This window comes from Hyperolius riggenbachi, chromosome 6 (assembly GCF_040937935.1).
Source record: "Hyperolius riggenbachi isolate aHypRig1 chromosome 6, aHypRig1.pri, whole genome shotgun sequence".
In the NCBI taxonomy this organism is placed as follows: Eukaryota; Metazoa; Chordata; class Amphibia; order Anura; family Hyperoliidae; genus Hyperolius; species Hyperolius riggenbachi.
This window is the reverse complement of record NC_090651.1, coordinates 320,544,260-320,566,254: the sequence shown is the minus strand read 5'-3', so window position 1 is coordinate 320,566,254 and position 21,995 is coordinate 320,544,260. Positions and strand designations below refer to the sequence as shown.

At 47.4% G+C, this 21,995-nt stretch overlaps 1 protein-coding gene across 1 annotated transcript in view; it reads left to right on the top strand.

Annotated features, from left to right (window-relative positions):
• The window catches only part of SCAF1 (SR-related CTD associated factor 1), a 50,801-nt gene extending 29,025 nt beyond the window's left edge, over positions 1 to 21,776 (top strand). The window contains exons 8-11 of the mRNA XM_068241385.1: positions 10,476 to 10,558; positions 14,124 to 14,384; positions 19,741 to 19,869; positions 21,151 to 21,776. Coding sequence (XP_068097486.1) covers positions 10,476 to 10,558; positions 14,124 to 14,384; positions 19,741 to 19,869; positions 21,151 to 21,342 — 665 coding nt within the window. The 3' untranslated portion in view covers positions 21,343 to 21,776. The remainder of the gene's footprint in view (positions 1 to 10,475; positions 10,559 to 14,123; positions 14,385 to 19,740; positions 19,870 to 21,150) is intronic.
• The last annotated feature ends 219 nt before the right edge of the window (positions 21,777 to 21,995 follow it).

Here is a 21,995-nt window from a genome sequence, read left to right as displayed (position 1 = left end):
GCTGGCCGGAACTATTTGTTCCGGCTGCGCAGGGCTCAGGCGGCTGGGGGGACCCTCTTTCGCCGCTGCTCGCGGCGGATCGCCGCAGAGCGGCGGCGATCGGGCAGCACACGCGGCTGGCAAAGTGCCGGCTGCGTGTGCTGCTCTTTATTTGATCAAAATCGGCCCAGCAGGGCCTGAGCGGCACCCTCTGGCGGTAATGGAAGAGCTGAGCTCGTCCATACCGCTAAGGTGGTTAAATAATTCACATTGCCTGGCTGTCCTGCTGATCCTCTGCCTGTAATACTTTAAGCCATAGACCCTGAACAAGCATGCAGCAGATCAGATGTCTATGCCAAATCTGACAAGATTAGCTGCATGCTTGTTTCAGGTGTGTGATTTGGACCCCACTGAACAGAAGATCAGCAGGACTGCTAAGGCAACTGGTGTTGTTTAAATGGATATAAATATGGCAGCTTCCAAAGGTCTATTTTTTTTTAATGCCCGTCACAAAAACTGTCAGAGCTACAGAGGCTCTTCAGTAAAATGTAGTTCTTTTAATATAAGCAATGAAATAGTCATGAAATTGGTGGCTTTTATATGTGGAGGAAAGCCTGGAACACACATCCAATTTTGACGGTTTTACCACTTATCTGCGCACTCTGTTCCTAGTATTTAAAATCTGTTGACCCTCATGCAGCTGGTAAAATTGGTCAGTCATTGGCCAACCAAAATTGGCTTAAAAGGATCCTTAACCACCCTGGCGTTCTGATTAAATCGCCAGGGTGGCTGCGGGAGGGTTTTTTTCAAATAAAAAAAAAACTATTTCATGCAGCCAACTGAAAGTTGGCTGCATGAAAGCCCACTAGAGGGCGCTCCGGAGGCGATCTTCCGATCGCCTCCGGCGCCCAGAATAAACAAGGAAGGCCGCAATGAGCGGCCTTCCTTGTTTTGCTTATATCGTCGCCATAGCGACGAGCGGAGTGACGTCATCGACGTCAGCCGACGTCCTGACGTCAGCCGCCTCCGATCCAGCCCTTAGCGCTGGCCGGAACTTTTTGTTCCGGCTGCGCAGGGCTCAGGCGGCTAGGGGGGCCCTCTTTCGCCCTGCTCGCGGCGAATCGCCGCAGAGCGGCGGCGATCAGGCAGCACACGCGGCTGGCAAAGTGCCGGCTGCGTGTGCTGCTTTTTATTTGATTAAAATCGGCCCAGCAGGGCCTGAGCGGCGACCTCCGGCGGTGTTGGACGAGCTCAGCTCGTCCAGACCGCTCAGGTGGTTAAAGGACTTACGAGGCCAGATTTGCAAAAAAAAATAAAGTTAGATACCTGTGCGTGTTTGCAAGGCACGGAGGACGCCGTCCGCGCCCTCCGTGCCGTTCCGCCTGGTCCCCGCTGCTTAATATGCCCCCGAACGGTCCCCGACCGCGCGGCCCGGGTCGTGCTCCCCAGCCTGTACCAAGATGGCCGCCGGAGCTGGCCGCGGCTGCGCAGTCCGCATAGCCGCGAGTGCGGCTGCGCAGCTCTAAGGCCAACCCCCCGATCCACGTAACAGTAGCGTGGATCGGGGAGTTGGCCTTAGAGCTGCGCAGCCGCACTCGCGGCTATGCGGACTGCGCAGCCGCGGCCAGCACCGGCCGCCATCTTTGTGAAGGCTAGAGAGCCCGACCCGGGCCGTGCGGTCGGGGGTCGTTCGGGGGCATATTAAGCAGCGGGGACCAGGCGGAACGGCGCGGACGGCGTCCTCCGTGCCTTGCAAACACGCACAGGTATCTAACTTTTTTAAATTTTTTTGCAAATCTGGCCTCGTAAGTCCTTTAAGGTGGCCACACACCATACAATTAAAAGATCCAATTTTTCGATAATTATGATCGGTTGTCACAAAAAATCGATAGCTTTTCTTTGTTTTCGATAAATACGATCGGATTTCCCGTTTTTTGGAGATTGGACATGTAGGAAATTTCAGACCAACTTTAGCAAGAATTGTATGGTGTGTGTGTGTGTGTGTGTTTGTGTGTGATGTATTATTATTATTATTATTATTATTTATTGTATTTATGAAGCGCCAACATATTACGCAGCGCTTAACATTAATTTAGGTTACAGACAATATTTAGGGGTGACATACAGCAATATGACAATACAGGAATACAAGAAAGACCAGATCACACAACACAGTATGAGTACCAGGTAATGCTTAGTCAGTCACTGGATGGGAGCATGGAGATTAGGCAAGTCGAGTTCACTCAGATGCATAGCAGGTAAGGGACGAGAGGTAAGGGACGAGAGTTCAGCTGTGGGTTTAGAGCACTTGTGAGGGGTGGTAGGCCAGAGTGAAAAGGTGAGTTTTGAGGGCCTTCTTGAAGGTGTTGAAGGAGGGGGCTGCCCTAATGGGTGAAGGTAGGGAGTTCCATAGTGTTGGAGTGATGTACAGTTCCAATCCATTTTTTCTGAGCTTTCAATTATTTTATTCATGATTGGGGAAAAATTTAACATAGGTGTGTGGTACATTGGTCCGATTTTTGAATTGTTACAATCGGGCAGAAAAATTGATTGCTATTCTTGAATTGAACAGATATTTAAAAAATTGTATGGTGTGTGGCCACCTTAAAGAAAATCTGTAATGAAAAAAAAAAAAAAACCCTGGGGGGTACTCAGTAGGGTCTGAGATCAGCAATCCAACACACCCGGAATAGTTTTTTTTTCTAAATTGTTAATTACATGGCAAAAGTGCACCCTTCACCTGGGTCATATCAAAAACATACTGGGTTTGCAGTTTATAGGCAAGATTCACATTTATTTCCTTTTAGATAATGCGCAATGCCTGGCTGTCCTGTTGATCCTGAGCAAGCATGCAGATCAGAGGTCTATGACAAATCTGACAAGATTAGCTGCATGCTTGTTTCAGGTGTGTGATTCGGACCCTACTGACTAGTAAGATCCGCAGGATTGCTTGGGCCAAGTGATCAGCTCTGTGCTGGGGAAAAACGCCCACTCTACTAGCAAGAAGGAGTTACTGGATGTAGCCAGGCCAGTATTTTTAATACAGTACATGTATTGCAAAAAAATACAGCTGTGCAGCACACAAATCAGTGTGTGTTTCTAAAATATGCAGTAAAAATGAAAGGCTGAACTAGGATAGGGATACTGGATTACTTTGATTTTCTGGTGTATGCTGCTGTTCTCAGCTTCAGTAAATTATTCCTAGCATGTTTCCCATTGTTAAAGTGCACATGAGGTGAAAAAAAGTGTTTTATATACTTACCTTGATGTTCTATAGACTCTTCAGACCCCTTCCAGGCTACTTCTTTCCTCCAGCCTGCCCTCCATCTTGCTGCTGTATTCCCCATTCCTATCCGTGACTGGAACCAATCTGAGCTGCCACGTTTACAGTACATTCCATGCGTCTGGGATTGTTCTCTTTCACGGCTTTGCTCAGCCGCTGTGGCCAAGAGCATGCTGGGAATGTGCAGTTCGGAAAGAATGGGAACTGGACATGCCCAGGATGCTTCAGGGGGTGGCTGCTACACACCGCTGTGCAGGAGCATGTGCAGAGAGTGCGCACTTATGGACACAGCATGCATCCTGCAGATCCGGCATACAGTGGCAAGACTGAGGGATGGCTGGAAGCAGTAAGGTGTCTGAACGGATCTGATCAGCCTATAGATTAGCCAATTAACAGGTCCTGGTTATGATGTATTCCAAACAATCTGCATTAAAGTGTACCCAAGCCGAAGCTCGGGTAGACAAAACCAGATACATACCTAAGAGTGGGAAGCCTCAGAATCCTATTGAGGCTTCACTCTCTATTCTAATGTCCTCTGTCGCTGAGCACCCCCCAAGAAGATTAGCGACTATGCATTGTTACTAAGTCAGGGCCGCGCAGCTCCTCTTCCATGTACGTGGCCACGCAATAGCCAACTGAGTCTGTCTGCGCATGTGTAGTAAGCTGGAGCCTCGGGCTCTGTGCTACTGCACATGAGTGGGCAGGCTCTCAAGGCTACAGCGCGGCCATTAATACGGACGTGTAGCTGTGCAGCCCCAATTTAGATGGGGCAACGGAGGACTGCCGACTAGAGAGGGAAGCCTCAATAGAATCCTGAGGCTTCCCTCTTCGGCTCAGGTTCATTTTAAACATGAGCCTGAATTAGTGCTTTAAAGTGAACCTGAAGTAAAAAAAAATGTAATAAAAGTGACATACTTACCTTTTAAAAAAGGTAAGCCTCTGTACAGTCCTGAGGCTTCCACCATTATCCTCAACTCTACCTATCCAGCGCTGGGACCCTCTAAGCAAATCCGGCACAAGCTTATCAGATTTGCTGTTGCAGCTGTGCTTTCCTCTGTGCACAAGTGTGCCGCACTGTGCCAGTCCTGTCATAATAGCACAGAGCCATTCATGCACAGCTTTCTCCATGCACAAGCGTGTTACACTGTGCCAGTCCTGTCATAATAGCACAGAGCCATTCATGCACAGCTTTCTCCATGCACAAGCGCGCTGCACTATGCCAGTCCTGTCATAGTAGCACAGAGCTATTCATGCACAGCTTTCTCCATGCACAAGCGTGCTGCACTGTGCCAGTCCTGTCATGGTAGCACAGAGCCATTCATGCACAGCTTTCTCCATGCACGAGTGCGCTGCACTATGCCAGTCCTGTCATAGTAGCACAGAGCTATTCATGCACAGCTTTCTCCATGCACAAGCGCGCTGCACTGTGCCAGTCCTGTTATAGTAGCACAGAGCCATTCATGCACAGCTTTCTCCATGCACAAGCGTGCTGCACTGTGCCAGTCCTGTCATAGTAGCACAGAGCCATTCATGCACAGCTTTCTCCATGCACAAGCGCTGCACTGTGCCAGTCCTGTCATAGTAGCACAGAGCCATTCATGCACAGCTTTCTCCATGCACAAGCGCGCTGCACTATGCCAGTCCTGTCATAGTAGCACAGAGCTATTCATGCACAGCTTTCTCCATGCACAAGCGCGCTGCACTGTGCCAGTCCTGTTATAGTAGCACAGAGCCATTCATGCACAGCTTTCTCCATGCACAAGCGTGCTGCACTGTGCCAGTCCTGTCATAGAGCCACAGAGCCATTCATGCACAGCTTTCTCCATGCACAAGCGCGCTGCACTGTGCCAGTCCTGTCATGGTAGCACAGAGCCATTCATGCACAGCTTTCTCCATGCACAAGCATGCTGCACTGTGCCAGTCCTGTCATAGTAGCACAGAGCCATTCATGCACAGCTTTCTCCATGCACAAGCGCGCTGCACTGTGCCAGTCCTGTCATAGTAGCACAGAGCCATTCATGCACAGCTTTCTCCATGCACAAGCGCGCTGCACTGTGCCAGTCCTGTCATAGTAGCACAGAGCTATTCATGCACAGCTTTCTCCATGCACGAGCGCTGCACTGTGCCAGTCCTGTCATGGTAGCACAGAGCCATTCATGCACAGCTTTCTCCATGCACAAGCATGCTGCACTGTGCCAGTCCTGTCATAGTAGCACAGAGCCATTCATGCACAGCTTTCTCCATGCACAAGCGCGCTGCACTGTGCCAGTCCTGTCATAGCACAGAGCCATTCATGCACAGCTTTCTCCATGCACAAGCGCGCTGCACTGTGCCAGTCCTGTCATAGTAGCACAGAGCTATTCATGCACAGCTTTCTCCATGCACGAGCGCTGCACTGTGCCAGTCCTGTCATGGTAGCACAGAGCCATTCATGCACAGCTTTCTCCATGCACGAGCGCTGCACTGTGCCAGTCCTGTCATGGTAGCACAGAGCCATTCATGCACAGCTTTCTCCATGCACAAGCGTGCTGCACTGTGCCAGTCCTGTCATAGTAGCACAGAGCCATTCATGCACAGCTTTCTCCATGCACAAGCGCGCTGCACTGTGCCAGTCCTGTCATAGTAGCACAGAGCCATTCATGCACAGCTTTCTCCATGCACAAGCGCGCTGCACTGTGCCAGTCCTGTCATAGTAGCACAGAGCTATTCATGCACAGCTTTCTCCATGCACAAGCGTGCTGCACTGTGCCAGTCCTGTCATGGTAGCACAGAGCCATTCATGCACAGCTTTCTCCATGCACAAGCATGCTGCACTGTGCCAGTCCTGTCATAGTAGCACAGAGCCATTCATGCACAGCTTTCTCCATGCACAAGCGCGCTGCACTGTGCCAGTCCTGTCATAGTAGCACAGAGCCATTCATGCACAGCTTTCTCCATGCACAAGCGCGCTGCACTGTGCCAGTCCTGTCATAGTAGCACAGAGCTATTCATGCACAGCTTTCTCCATGCACGAGCGCTGCACTGTGCCAGTCCTGTCATGGTAGCACAGAGCCATTCATGCACAGCTTTCTCCATGCACAAGCATGCTGCACTGTGCCAGTCCTGTCATAGTAGCACAGAGCCATTCATGCACAGCTTTCTCCATGCACAAGCGCGCTGCACTATGCCAGTCCTGTCATAGTAGCACAGAGCTATTCATGCACAGCTTTCTCCATGCACAAGCGTGCTGCACTGTGCCAGTCCTGTCATGGTAGCACAGAGCCATTCATGCACAGCTTTCTCCATGCACGAGTGCGCTGCACTATGCCAGTCCTGTCATAGTAGCACAGAGCCATTCATGCACAGCTTTCTCCATGCACAAGCGTGCTGCACTGTGCCAGTCCTGTCATAGTAGCACAGAGCCATTCATGCACAGCTTTCTCCATGCACAAGCGCGCTGCACTGTGCCAGTCCTGTCATAGTAGCACAGAGCTATTCATGCACAGCTTTCTCCATGCACGAGCGCTGCACTGTGCCAGTCCTGTCATGGTAGCACAGAGCCATTCATGCACAGCTTTCTCCATGCACAAGCATGCTGCACTGTGCCAGTCCTGTCATAGTAGCACAGAGCCATTCATGCACAGCTTTCTCCATGCACAAGCGCGCTGCACTGTGCCAGTCCTGTCATAGTAGCACAGAGCCATTCATGCACAGCTTTCTCCATGCACAAGCGCGCTGCACTGTGCCAGTCCTGTCATAGTAGCACAGAGCTATTCATGCACAGCTTTCTCCATGCACGAGCGCTGCACTGTGCCAGTCCTGTCATGGTAGCACAGAGCCATTCATGCACAGCTTTCTCCATGCACAAGCATGCTGCACTGTGCCAGTCCTGTCATGGTAGCACAGAGCCATTCATGCACAGCTTTCTCAATGCACAAGCATGCTGCACTGTGCCAGTCCTGTCATAGTAGCACAGAGCCATTCATGCACAGCTTTCTCCATGCACAAGCGCGCTGCACTGTGCCAGTCCTGTCATAGTAGCACAGAGCCATTCATGCACAGCTTTCTCCATGCACAAGCGCGCTGCACTGTGCCAGTCCTGTCATAGTAGCACAGAGCTATTCATGCACAGCTTTCTCCATGCACAAGCGTGCTGCACTGTGCCAGTCCTGTCATGGTAGCACAGAGCCATTCATGCACAGCTTTCTCCATGCACAAGCGCGCTGCACTGTGCCAGTCCTGTCATAGTAGCACAGAGCCATTCATGCACAGCTTTCTCCATGCACAAGCATGCTGCACTGTGCCAGTCCTGTCATAGTATTGTATTTGAATTTATAGTAGCACAGAGCCATTCATGCACAGCTTTCTCCATGCACAAGCGCGCTGCACTGTGCCAGTCCTGTCATGGTAGCACAGAGCCATTCATGCACAGCTTTCTCCATGCACAGCTTTCTCCATGCACGAGTGCGCTGCACTGTGCCAGTCCTGTCATAATAGCACAGAGCCATTCATGCACAGCTTTCTCCATGCACAAGCGCGCTGCACTGTGCCAGTCCTGTCATGGTAGCACAGAGCCATTCATGCACAGCTTTCTCCATGCACAAGCGCGTTACACTGTGCCAGTCCTGTCATAGTAGCACAGAGCCATTCATGCACAGCTTTCTCCATGCACAAGCGCGTTACACTGTGCCAGTCCTGTCATAGTAGCACAGAGCTATTCATGCACAGCTTTCTCCATGCACAAGCGCTGCACTGTGCCAGTCCTGTCATGGTAGCACAGAGCCATTCATGCACAGCTTTCTCCATGCACAAGCGTGTTACACTGTGCCAGTCCTGTCATAATAGCACAGAGCCATTCATGCACAGCTTTCTCCATGCACAAGCGTGTTACACTGTGCCAGTCCTGTCATAGTAGCACAGAGCCATTCATGCACAGCTTTCTCCATGCACAAGCGCGCTGCACTGTGCCAGTCCTGTCATAGTAGCACAGGGCTATTCATGCACAGCTTTCTCCATGCACAAGCGCTGCACTGTGCCAGTCCTGTCATGGTAGCACAGAGCCATTCATGCACAGCTTTCTCCATGCACGAGTGCGCTGCACTATGCCAGTCCTGTCATAGTAGCACAGAGCCATTCATGCACAGCTTTCTCCATGCACAAGCGTGTTACACTGTGCCAGTCCTGTCATAGTAGCACAGAGCCATTCATGCACAGCTTTCTCCATGCACAAGCGCGTTACACTGTGCCAGTCCTGTCATAGTAGCACAGAGCTATTCATGCACAGCTTTCTCCATGCACAAGCGCTGCACTGTGCCAGTCCTGTCATGGTAGCACAGAGCCATTCATGCACAGCTTTCTCCATGCACAAGCGTGTTACACTGTGCCAGTCCTGTCATAATAGCACAGAGCCATTCATGCACAGCTTTCTCCATGCACAAGCGCGTTACACTGTGCCAGTCCTGTCATAGTAGCACAGAGCCATTCATGCACAGCTTTCTCCATGCACAAGCGCGCTGCACTGTGCCAGTCCTGTCATAGTAGCACAGGGCTATTCATGCACAGCTTTCTCCATGCACAAGCGCTGCACTGTGCCAGTCCTGTCATGGTAGCACAGAGCCATTCATGCACAGCTTTCTCCATGCACGAGTGCGCTGCACTATGCCAGTCCTGTCATAGTAGCACAGAGCCATTCATGCACAGCTTTCTCCATGCACATGCGTGCTGCACAGTGCCAGTCCTGTCATAGTAAGCGCTCATGTACAGATTTTTCTTCCAGGCACAAGTGGCTCTGTGCTAGTGTGCAGGCGCAGACAGGACTTGCACAGATGTAGAGCAGCTCGTATACAGATGGGAAGCGTGGCTGCAAAAAAGAGGAGGGTCTCACCGAGGAGGATGTGGAAGACTCTGGATGATTCAGTGGTTTCCCTCTATATTAAGGCCTGGTTCACATTACAAAAATAAGCCAAGCAGATCCGGTCTTCCCTTCACCAGATCCAGATGGCTCTGAGCACACTGGCAAACGGAGCGTGAAAATGGATCTGATCATCGATTGGTTCGGTTTTCACTCCGTTTGCTGTTGAATACATACCTAAAGGTCTATTGACGTCAGCGGTAGAGGCTTCCTCTTCTTCCGCTGTGACTGCACAGAAAGTCATGTGACTAGTCACATGATGCGGAAGACCATGGAAACCTCTACTGCCGGCTTTTCAACAGACCTTAAAGTGGCCACTAATGATCCAATTTCTAGCGAAAAATCGTTTGAGCGATCAGAAATTCTGATTGGAAGTGAAATATTGTAATACATCGTTCACTACACCATCAACTAACCAATCTTTGCTTCCTATCTATCACAACCAACAAGAAAATCCAAATTTTGGTTCGTCGAAAATTCATTCGGACGACATTTTTTTCACTCGTTCATAAATGATTGTGTCCATCAATGGAGGTTATTTACAACCAATCCGATCAGAATTTCTGATGGCTCTAACGATTTTTCACTAGAAATGGGACAGTTAGTGGCCAACTTTAGGCAAGTATTTAGGCCCGGTTCACACTCTCTTACCCACTCGCCCGCCTGCTGCACCCTCTCACCCTCCTGCCGCACAGGTTAGTGTCGCCACATCCCCCCCACCCCTCTGTGGATGTCCTCTGAATGGTCCGTTTCTTCACTGGTGTGAAGAAACGTTCCGTCACCCATTGCCCCCAATGCACAGCATTTTTTTCCCTTCCGCTGGGCAGAACGGTCCACAAAAGGGCCTGCAGCATTTTTTCTGTCCATGGAGCAGAACGTATGCAACAGGTCCATACCAACGGACTCATGTGAACGGTCCGATAGGTTAACATTGGATCCTTTCGCATCTGTTCCCTTCGTACAGTATACGTTCCTCCTCAGGTCCGCAATAAAACGCTAATGTCAGCCGGGCTGAAGTATCTACTTGTTTTCTTTCTTCTTTTTTTTTCTTCACAAGTTCTCTTTAACATTAATCTGCTTCTCTTCGTAGATCGTGGTTCCCTGATCCATCGTCAGGGTAGTATTCCATAAGTAGCCCTCAATGTCGCCACTCTGGCTCTGCTGTGTAATGCATAGGAAATGTGATGTTGATTATTTTCAGTCACAAGCTATATTGCAAAATGAAAATTGCCCCACTTTTTCTAAAAGATATCCACTCAGCCGTTTTCTTTTTTTGGTGTGTCCTATGAACTGATCTGTACTGTTTCCATTGTGTGTTTGCAGTGACTGCTCTGCTGTTCAAGATGGAAGAGGCGAACATGGCAAGCAGAGCCAAGGCCCAGGAGCTGATCCAGGCCACCAATCAGGTCTCTGTGTAATCTACTGTAACATTTCTCCATCTATTTTACAATGAGATGCAAATCATTCAGAATTGATCTAAGTCACATGGTAATATTATGCAAATGTGCACAAAAATAAAAAAAACATATGCTGCTGCTATATTAACATAAATTACCATAAAATCTACATCAACTCAAAATTTGAATTTAATTCACTATCCCTATGACAGTGCAGAGTAGGGCAATAGTGATCAGCAAATCAGTGCCTTGCAAATCTGTCACCTGATCAGACTGATCACATGCTTCTCCATTAAGTTCTTGCGTATATTGGCCCTTATTTGATTCCCTTTTTCTTTTAAGTTTTCTCCTAGGTGAGATTTTCGCGCCTTATCAATAAAATGCATTTTAAGCCGCAAGCAAGAATCTACTTTTGTCAGTAATTTGTCACCTAATTTTTGGTACTTTTTATTACTTAATCCCCTAAGAAAAAACGTAAGAGAGGAAAATGAATTGAATTCGGGTCATAGGCTCTTATTCAGTTTATTTCTCCTACATGTTTTCCTTGGATGTAATTTTTCACCTTCAGTTTAAAATAACTTTAATAGAACTTTGCAATTGAAACAGTGCAAAAAAAAGAAACGAAAAATTACTGCCAAAATGATTTGTAGTATTTCTTGCTTGTTGGATACTTTTATTGGGAAGACCAGTGTTTCTTATACTTGTCCTTGTGACTCCCCAATGGTGCATGTTTTGCGGTCAACCTCAACTATACACAGGTGGGGTAATTAGTGTCTCAGCTACATGGATAGCCACCTAGCTGAGACACTAATTACCCCACCTATGCATTGGTGAGGTTGCCTGCAAAACCTGCACCGTTGGGGAGTCACAAGGACAGGTTTGAGTAACACTGGATTAGATCTGAAAATATCACCTAGAAGCCAGGCCTGGATTTACCTGAGAGGAGCCTATAGGCACAGATGTCCTGGTACCTTAGACTTTGCCCTCTAGGAATCTACATACACCCACTGAACCGCACCGCAAGTGTGCTGGCTGGCCCAGCTGTCCCTTCTCCCTTACTTCCCTTGCCAGGTAGCTACAGGTGCCCCTTAGTATTCAGTAGCCAGAAGAACCCTCAACATTAAGTAGCTAGAATTGCCCCCAAATATTAAGTAGCTAGAGGTGTACCCGAGTATTAGGTAGCTAGATGTGCCCCTGACTGAAGGGAGATCTCATCAGTTGAATGCCGAGAGCAGGTTGAGTCATCTCTTATTTACTATCGCATCAGGACTCTACATAGCGAAAGAGAGAGGGAGGCACTCGGGGAGGGGAGTGAGCCGCCCTTCCATCATCAGGTGCCTGTAGGCACAAGCCTACAGTGCCTTATGATAAATCTGGCCCTGCCTAGAAGAAAACCTAGGAGAAAAAGTGAATTGCATATGGGCCGTAGTCTCAATCCAGAATGTCTCATGTGGAAGCTGTGTGCCTTTGTTTTGTAAGCATGTCACACAGCTTCAGCATGGAAGGGAGATTGTGGTTAGCAGATACACAGCTGCTAGAAGCGGTGATTTGCCTATCCCTGCGTCTGCCTCCTGAATGGCCCTAATTAGTATATTATGGAAATGATTTGCTCGTCTCAAATGTCCTTTATTTGTTTACTACTTTCCCACACAGCCTGAATTATTATTGCGTCTGTCCTGTTGTTAATGCTCTCCTTCTAATCATTGAGAGTGTCCTTCACTGATCCCTGATGCTGTAATATTTTCCTTTCTAGACCCCAGATCTGGAAGTGAGGAACAGAGTTTAAAGCGTACTTGAAGTGAAAATAAAATAAAATATAGTTGCTTACCTCAGTAGTGGGAAGCCTCTGTATGGTCCAGAGCAGGGCTGTCTGTCCAACTGGGCCTGCGGGCCGCACTCACTCGCCCGGATTCTTTTTTGTGAGTGTCAGGCCCCCTCCTCTGACAGGCCCACCTTTTGTTTGTGCTTTGCTCCGCCCCCCAAGCCAGGACATTGATGCTCTGCACCGTCCAGCTGAAAAATATTGTGCTAGACACACCCCCTGCCCAGGAAGTTGGACAGAACTGGTCCAGAGGCTTCCCCAATCCTTCTGTAGCCTCCACCCTTCTCGGGTCCATGCTCCTGCCATGTAGAAGCATATCCAAACTGTGCATGATGAGTACGGTCCATACATCACAAATAGAATAAAGCATCTAATGCTGTGCTTCCTCTGTTCCAATTTGTTACGCTGGGCATGCGTGAACCTTACTCATGCATTCTCAGTGCAGATGTGCCCGTACAGAAGCTGCAGCGTGCCCTTAAAGAGAACCTGTACTGAGTAAAATTATTTAAAATAAACACTCGAGGTAGCTTCAAATGAACATTACATAATTACCTTGCCATCAGTTCCTCTCAGAAGCTCACCATTTTCTTCTGACAATAATCCCTTCCAGTTCTGACAATATTTTGTCAGAACTGAAATATATCAGTTGCTGTCAGTTACAGCTGAGAGGAGAACTGATGTGTGCATGTTTCCCTATGGCTCAAGTGAGCTATTTGACAGTTTAACAGTGTGCTGACCAGAAAGCTGTTATGGGGTAATGGCCATTTTCAAAATGGAGGACGGAGAATTTCATCGATCACAGTGGACAAACAGGACGCTGGAGAGGAGAAAGAGATTGATGAGTAGACTACACAGGAGGTAAGTATGATGTGTGTATGTTTATTTAGACTTTTATTTTCAGTTCAGGTTTTCTTTAAGAAGAAGAGGGTCCTGTGGAGGAACCATGGGCTCCAAGAGAACAGAGATAAGTATCCAGGTTTTCCACAAAATGTAAATCTTTAAAATAGCCATATACGAGTCAACCTGACCATTTAAACAAATAATTAAGAATGCAGTCAACTTGATATTTTACAGGCAGCTGAAGACAGTCTCACTTGTTTTGTGTGCAGAACAATAGCATACTTATGCTTTATGATATTTGGTGAAAATATCACAAGGGGAATATCTATTTTTAAAGGGGAACTGAAGAGAGAGGTATATGGAGGCTGTCATGTTTATTTCCTTTTAATCAATACCAGTTGCCTGGCAGCCCTGCTGGTCTATTTCTCTTCAGTAGTATCTGATTAAAACCAGAAACAAGCATGCAGCTAGTCTTGTCAGATTAGACTTATAAGTCTGAACCACTGAAACACCTGATTTGCTGCATGCTTGTTTAGGGGCTATGGCTAATAGTATTAGAGGCAGAGGATCAGCAGTGCTGCCAGGCAACTGGTATTGTCTAAAAGGAAATAAACATGACAGCCTCCATATACCTCTCTCTTCAGTTCCCCTTTAAAGCATGACTGATTAAATACCTACAATCAGCAGAAAGTTGATCAATTGGAGGGGTGTGTCGCAGTAGTGTTCTGCGTGGAACTATCAATTAATTTGATCTGTCTTACAAATGTATAAGGACCTCTGCACTTGAGGACTGGCGCTTGACATCCCTGGAGTGCAGTTTCTTATCTTCTCCGAGAAATAGAAGTTTGGTGTGACATTGTCAGTTTTATGGCACCGTGGAATAACGTTGTACCGGGTTTTCTTCCCTTGCAGATTCTCGGTCAGAGTAAGCCTTCTACCTCACTGGTTACTCAGCCCCCTCCTCCTGTTAAACCATCACTTGGTCACTTGGCTCCCTCCTATCTTCTTGGTGGTTTACCCCTCAGCGGAAGCTCCAGCCCTCCCACCCCAACCGGCATCTCGCAGGTCATCCCGGGCCCGACCTCCAGCTCATTCTACAACACTACGTCCATGGTAGACCTGGGGAAACGGGAGGGCAGTACCAGCTCTGAGGGAAGAGGAGACACTGATAAGGTATTGTTACTTTACGTTTGATAAGAGCTTTCTTCTTTATAGCTTACCCAGTTTAATAAACTGACTGTACTCAGATTGGTATAACTTAAGTGCCCATTTCCACTATCACGAATCCGCATGCATCGTCCGCATGCGGATTCGCATAGCTAATACAAGTGGATGGCCCTGTTTCCGCTTGTCCGTAATCCTGAGCGTTTTTTCTGTGCAGGAGAAATCTGCACGGAAGAGCCCTCAGAATTCGCACGCCGCTATGCGAATCGCCGCTAATGTATTTAATAGGAAAATCGGGTGCGGTTTTGGCATGCGTATTTTACCGCAATTTCGCATGCGATGCATAGGAACTAATGTTAAATCACACAGGCAGTGACATGGTTAAAAACCTGCTAACCAGGCAAATCCAAACTTTAAAATCAATCTTACTGTGCTCCTTCTCTCCCCATGCCCCCAGGCTCAAAGATGGTACGCAGACTAACACAGACGCAAAAGAGAAGTGACATGCTATGCTGTATCAGCCTGATTGGCTGAAGCCTCTGTCGCTCACCTCTCTGCGCTGTGATTGGATGCCTGCCCTCCTCTTCACTCTCTGTTTCAGCCGCGTTAATGTGCAGGGAGGGGGGCCAGAGGCTGTCTCCTGTCACTGTCCTCGGCCCCCCTCCTCCAGAGGCATGTGGGCTCCTTCTCTGCGAGTACATTTGAATTCGGCGCTGGTAGACTTGGGCGCAGGATCCAGCTGTTATATGGCTGGTCCTGCAAGTCCGGGCCGAATTAATTACTATTCCCCCTCCAGGCCGCCATGGATAGTGGGGGAATGAAATAATTCGGCTTCCAGCGATTGCTGGAAGCCGAATTATTATGATTTTTAAGCAACCTCGGCTCCGTCTTCTGACAGCGCCGACGTTACTCACTGAGCGCCGCTATAGACTGAATCCCTTTATGGTCTATGGCGGCGCTGGCTGCGCCCAAATCTAGTAACGCTGAAAAGCACTGCTCCCCTCTCTGCTGCATCTGCTGCCCGCTGCCCACAGAATTCTCCCTCTTCCTCGTGCTGAATATTGGGGAAGGATAAAGGAGCTGCACACAGACTCCCTGAATAATGGTTCCAGGCGCTGCAGTTCCCTTCTATACTCTCTGCACTGCCTCCGGTGGTAGTGCATTACATCTGATATATAAGTAGAGCAAGCATTTATCTACTTACATATATATTTTTTGTGGAGGGCATATGATGGCTAACAGTTGCTCTTTAAAGGGCCGCTAATGCTAAAAATGTGTAAAATTTAAAATAAAATACATGTGTGCTTGTGTGTAAAATGTATATTTGTTCCAGAGTAAAATGCATTATAAATTACTTTGTTGCAGTCACTTACAGAAGGTCCATCACCTCATGGCGGATTCTCAGGGTTCTCTTTTTTATTTTTTAAAACATTTACTGAACTGCAGTTGCTCAGTCCAACTGCCAAAATTGTATGCCAACAAGTACTGTAGTGAAGCCTGCCGGCATATTTGTATAGATACTTTACAGGGAGTGTTTTGTAACAAAGGAATTTCTGTGAATACCCTTTGAGGAGATGGAGTAGTTCAGAACCTGTCAGACTTTGACTGCCCACTGTAAATGACAACAACATGGGAGAAAAGTAGTTGATAGCACATTTTACTCTGGGAGGAAGGTACTTCTCTACACATTTATTTTACAATTTGTTGAGATAGTGTTCCTTTAAAGAAAATGGCTCAAGAATATAGTGGTAAATGTGTGATAAGATACATAAATTATTCCGCTGCTGGAGCCAAGGGTGCTCCATTGTGTGCCTCACTATAGCTCTGCACATCGGTGTCCTCAGAAGAGCCAATCACTTTCGGGGAAGGTGCTTTTGGCTGCTGCCATGAGACATTGATTCCGGATCGCAGTAGTGGCGTAGCAGCAGCAAATAAGTTCACTTGTTATATAATCCTGAGTTATACCTTTTTTTTTTTTTTTTTCTTATAATAGCTTCCTGCGCCATTTCTTTTCATTATACTTACAATCTATGTCGTTTTTATATTTTGTGACCAAGAATTGAACTTCATCCCGATCATAGCCGATACCCTCTTTTGCATGAGAAATCTATTTCTTTTCATAAACTGATCATCAGGGGGTGTTGTATAGCTGATATTGTGGTGAAACCCCTCCCACAGGACCACCATGGTCCTGACAGTTTTCCTGTCTGTGAACCTCGTTGCATTGTTGGAAATAGCTGTTTACAGCTGTTTCCAACTGCCAAAAAACAAGCAGCATCTCCTTCCACGGACATAGCCTGCCAGCAGTAAAAATGTCACCATGTGATAAATGTCAGCAGGGAGAGGAAAGCTTTTACAATGGGCAAACACAGACTACCGGTAAAAATTTTTTATACATAATTGTGAAAATGAAGCACTTTTTTATTACATTATTTTCACTGGAGTTCCTCTTTAAAGGGAACCAGAGACAAAGCACCCTCCATGTATTTTACCATATATATCAGTGGAAACATTAGAGAAACCACCTACCTTGCTTTCTGTTTCATTCTGCACTGCACAGCCTGCTTCTAATCAGACCTGATAAAATCCCCAACTGAGCATTCAGTCTGGCTTTGCTGAGGACTATTTATAGCTCAGTCTGTGTTCTCTCATGTCTTTTCAAGTCAAAGCCTGCCCCCTGCTGGCTCTGCTCAGGAATCATTATAGCTGAGTCATTGTAGCAAATCCAGACTGAATGCTCAGTTGGGGATTTTATCAGGTCTGATTAGAAGCAAGCTGTGCAGTGCAGAATAAAACAGAAAGCATGGTAGGTGTGTTTCACTGATCTATATGGTAAAATACATGAGGGTGCTTTGTCTCTGGTTCACTTTAAAGGATACCCGAGGTGACGTGACATGATGAGATAGACATGGGTATGTACAGTGCCTAGCACAGAAATAACTATGCCGTGTTCCTTTTTTTCTTTCTCTGCCTGAAAGAGGCAAATATCAGATTTGAAAATGGCTGACTCAGTCCTGACTCAGACAGGAAGTGAGTACAGTGTGACCCTCACTGATGATAAATTCCAACTATAAAACACTTTCCTAGCCGAAAATGGCTTCTGAGAGCAGGAAAGAGATAAAGGGTCAATAGTTCATAGATTTTAGCTCTGGAGTACTTCAATGAATGTGTCATTGAGCAAAAGCAATAAAACAGTTAAAACGTAAAAAGTAGATTTAAACATAAAATTAAACTGGAATATCTTAAAAAGTCATTTTTAGGAGAAGGAAGATAAATACAACGGTTTATTTCATTAGTTTATTTTCGCCTCGAGTGTCCTTTAAGGCCCGTTTCCACCAGCAAATGGAAGCCGAAGGGATGCGATGTGGCTAGCATTCCTTCCACTTCCATTTGCGTTACCTCAGCATTTCCCGATGCGGAAGTGAATAAGAGGAAGACGGGACGCAGATGCGGCCGTGTGAGAATCTACAGCTTTCTTGGACCAGCATGCAATTGAAACTGTTCCATTGCGGTGCATTGGGTTTTAGTTCGGCCGCGGTGCGATGCGTCTATCTAGCTGCATCGCACCGCATGCAATGGAAATGAGCCCTAACTGTTCTTTTAAGAGATTCAAAATTTAAAGTGTGCCTGTAGGGAAAAAAATGCCCCAAATGGATTTCACCTTTGCAGAGATAAGCCTCACAATTATCCAGGGTCTTCCCCCGTCCCTCTCCACTTCACTGATCCAGCGCTTGGACTTCCCCCAAACTTCCTTGACAAAAACTTTAGAAGAGGTGGTGTTGGCTGAGCTACCGTCCATAAACAAGCTGGGCTGCACTGCGCAGTAGAATCGAGATGTTCAGGCTTTGCATAGTGTTGCCATGTTGGTTTGCAGACAGTAGCATGGCTGTAAGCTTCCAATGGGTCCAGCGTCTCGGAAAAAGGGAAAAAGTGGGAAGCCTCTGGAGGATCTGACTTTCTTTCCCTTTAAAGTCACAGGTTTGCTTTAATGTGCCCACCATTGTCAGTGGCACTCAGAAAAGAGCTTATTTTCTTGTGGTGGGTAGAAGATAACTTATCTACTAGCCGACTGCGTCACGTTGGGCGTGGCCGCGGTGGCAGCCCCAGGACCGGCGAACAGCAAAAGTCCTGGGGCTTAAGTTTGCAGGAGACTGCGCGCGCATCTCCTGCTTGGTAGGCGGAGCTGACCTTCAATCTCCCAGCGACGATCGCCGCTCGGAGACTGTTAGACGGCGGTCTCGCCGTCTAATTAGGGTGTACAGCGCTATGATCTACAGCAGCGCTGTACTGGGGCCAGCCGTGTGACACTTGTGCTCGGAGATGATTGGCTGTCATAGGCTGAAGCCTGACAGCTGATCACGGGGATTGGCTGGCGGGGGGAGGGAGGGCGGTGATTATTAAAAAAAAATAAACAAATAGGCATTTTTATTGAAAAATAAAGCATAAATATTGAAAAAAACAAAACACTTGGGGAGTGATCAGACCCCACCAACAGAGAGCGCTGTTGGTGGGAAGGAGGGGGGGGGGGGGAATCACTTGTGTGCTGTGTTGGCCTTAAAGCTGCAGTGGCCTATTTTAGAAAAAATGGCCTAATCTTTAGGGGGAGCAAAGCCTGTGGTCCTTAAGTGGTTAAAGGGGTTCTCTGGTATGTTTAAAAAGGCTACAACTGACCCTCGCCTGGGGCTTCTCGTCCCCCTGCAGCTGTAATGCCCACACCGCCCTCCTCCGATGCTGCGTTCCCCGCCACCGGTAACAGGCTAATTATTCGTCTAGACGAATGAAACTGCGGCTGCCGTGTGCATCATCGGGCGCTTACTGCGCAGACGCAGCACGAAGTTTTCTTGTACTGCGCCTGCGGAGTAAGCTCCCGATTACGTGCGCGGGAGCGAACACGTGCACGGCCACAGTTCTATTCGTCTAGTCAGACTAATAATTAACAGATTACCGGCGGCGGGGAATGGATCATCGGAGTAGGGCGGCGCAGGACATGACAGATGTAGGGGGACGATAGAAGCCCCAGGTAAGTGTCCGTTTTAGCTTTTTTTTTTAAACATACCAGAGAACCCCTTTAAAAGGCAGAGTTGTGGGCACTTTATTGGGACACACTTAATAGAAGGGCTAGTTTATTCCTTCGATGTTGTATTTGCATGCTCATCTACCCACGTGTGACATTAGCTCCGCCCCTTCTGCCAGCTGTAGGATTGGTTAGTAAGGCTGCTTGTTGCTGCGATATGCTAGCAGCACTGTATTAGAGGCTCATACAATGATGCCAGCAGGTCGTAGAAGGGGAACGTGTGTCTGCTTGAAGAATTGATTGCTTTCAGTAAAGATGTGGTTGGTTTTCTTTCTGATTTGATTTTCTCAGTATCTGAAGAAGCTGCACACACAAGAGCGAGCCGTGGAGGAGGTGAAGCTGGCCATTAAACCGTATTACCAGAGGAAGGAGATCACAAAAGAGGATTACAAAGACATACTGAGGAAAGCTGTACATAAGGTGAGGCGTACATAAGTGTTATAGATTTATGTAGCTTGGCCGGCAGTATTAATATAACCGGTATTCCGAGCTGGCAGAGGAAGGTATCGGCCTGTGACATCTGCTCTGCGTGGGTCAGCAGGTTGGTGCGGAGGGATTGGGTGCTGGAGCTCAGGGATAGTATTACCACTATCTGCCCCTGGGGTTTGGGCCCACAGGGGATCATTTTGGGCTGTCGGCTTTATGCCTAGTCTTTGGATTCAGCAGTGATGGGTGCACACAATAAAAGGCCAGTATCTGTTAGGGTTAGGTGGTGTTTAGTGGGGATCAGGTGAAGGGAGGTTAATTTTATTAGCCAGTTAAAGTTTGGCTTTAGGAAGGGGGTTAAAGGACACCTGAAGTGAGAGGGATTTGGAGGCTGACATTTATTTAATTTTAAACAATACCAGTTGCCTGGCTGTGTTGCTGATCCTCTGTAATACTTTTGGTCGTAGCCCCTGAACAAGCATGCAGATCAGGTGTATCTGACAAGATTAGCCACATGCTTGGTTCAGGCGTGTGATTCAGAGTTATATGGAGGCTGCCATATTTATTTCCTTTTAAACAATACCAGTTGCCTGGCTGTCCTGATCTCTTTGGCTGCAGTAGTGTCTGAATCGCACACCTAAAACGAGCAAGGGTATTCTAGTCAAGTTTCAGAACAGCTGATCTGCATGCTTGTTCAGGGTCTATAGATAATAGTATTGGAGGCAGAGGATCAGCAGGATAGACAGGCAATCTGCATTGTTTAAAAGGAAATAGATATGGCAGCCTCCATATGTCCCTCACTTCAGGTGTCCTTATGTGCTTGAAATGGGGCATGAAAATGAGTTATCCATAGTGGGGTCACAGTGTAGATCTTCATGTCCTTCCCACCTTTTACATGTACTGTGGATACTATTCATAGTAGGCATTGGAAAATGAACTGCAGAGTTATACTTGCCTCCTCTGGGCTCCTCGGAGTCCCACATCCTCTGTCTCCAGGGAACTCCAGGGCAGTAGTTTTCATCTTCGAGATCCACATGGCTGAGGTTTCGGTCCTGGAGCTCTCTTGTGGATCCAGATGAGGGGGGCTTTGCTCCTTTGTTCCCTCCCACAACCACATTTGTGGTGATAGAGCAAGATTTGTAAGTTTCCAATCTAACAGTGCAGCAGGTCTTTTGAGGCACTTTTTTTTCCCATAAGCTGCAGCATAACTTAATAATAAACCTGATACCTCACCTTTTTTATGACCACTTTCAATCTCTTGCCTTATTCTTTTAGATCTGCCACAGCAAGAGTGGAGAAATCAACCCGGTGAAAGTAAACAACTTGGTGAAAGCCTATGTCCAGCGTTACAAGTACTTCCGGAAACACGGCAAGAAAATGGATGACGACGAGAGCGGCGGCAGCTACCGCAGCGGAAAGGACCCAGGGGGCCTGGACAGGGGGATGCCTCCATTACCGTTAATATGAGCCCAGGGGGGACTCTGCACTTGTTCACACAAATTGTTTCAACAAAACTTTATTGCTAGTGAAAAAAAGAGGGACAAGGGGACGCTTTTATGCAAATATTTGTCAACCTTTAGAGAGATGCCTATCTTTAGACATATATGTGACTCCTAACTGTCCCTCCCCCACACATACTGTTGAGAGGGCGGGACTGCCTGGCGGGGGGCGGCACAACGCGCTCCATGAAGGCTCAGAAATAGTTGTCTCCTGTAAATACGTTTGCTTCACAGATTTGCAGCTTTATTCTTCACATTCTGTACCAGATTTTAACTTACATGGTTCCCCCACCCCCATTATTTTATTTTGCATGAAAGGGCCTGCTTTCCACTTATCGCACCTAGCAGGTCCTCTTTGTAACCGCTTCTTCCTGTCAGCTGTATTAAATTGCCATCCTGTAAGCCCCTCCTCTCTGGCTTTTCTCTCATGAGGGTGTTCTGTGTCGTGTGCATTGTCCTCCTGTTAGCTCACACACTTGTAAAGGATTCTCTGGGTTTCTGTTAAAATACAATCTTAATATATTCTCGGTTGGAAAGAGGAGCGAATATGCTGGGACCTCCTTTTTTTTCCCCTTTTCTTTTAAAGTTCATAAAGAATGTCACCGAGGATCAGTTCTGAAG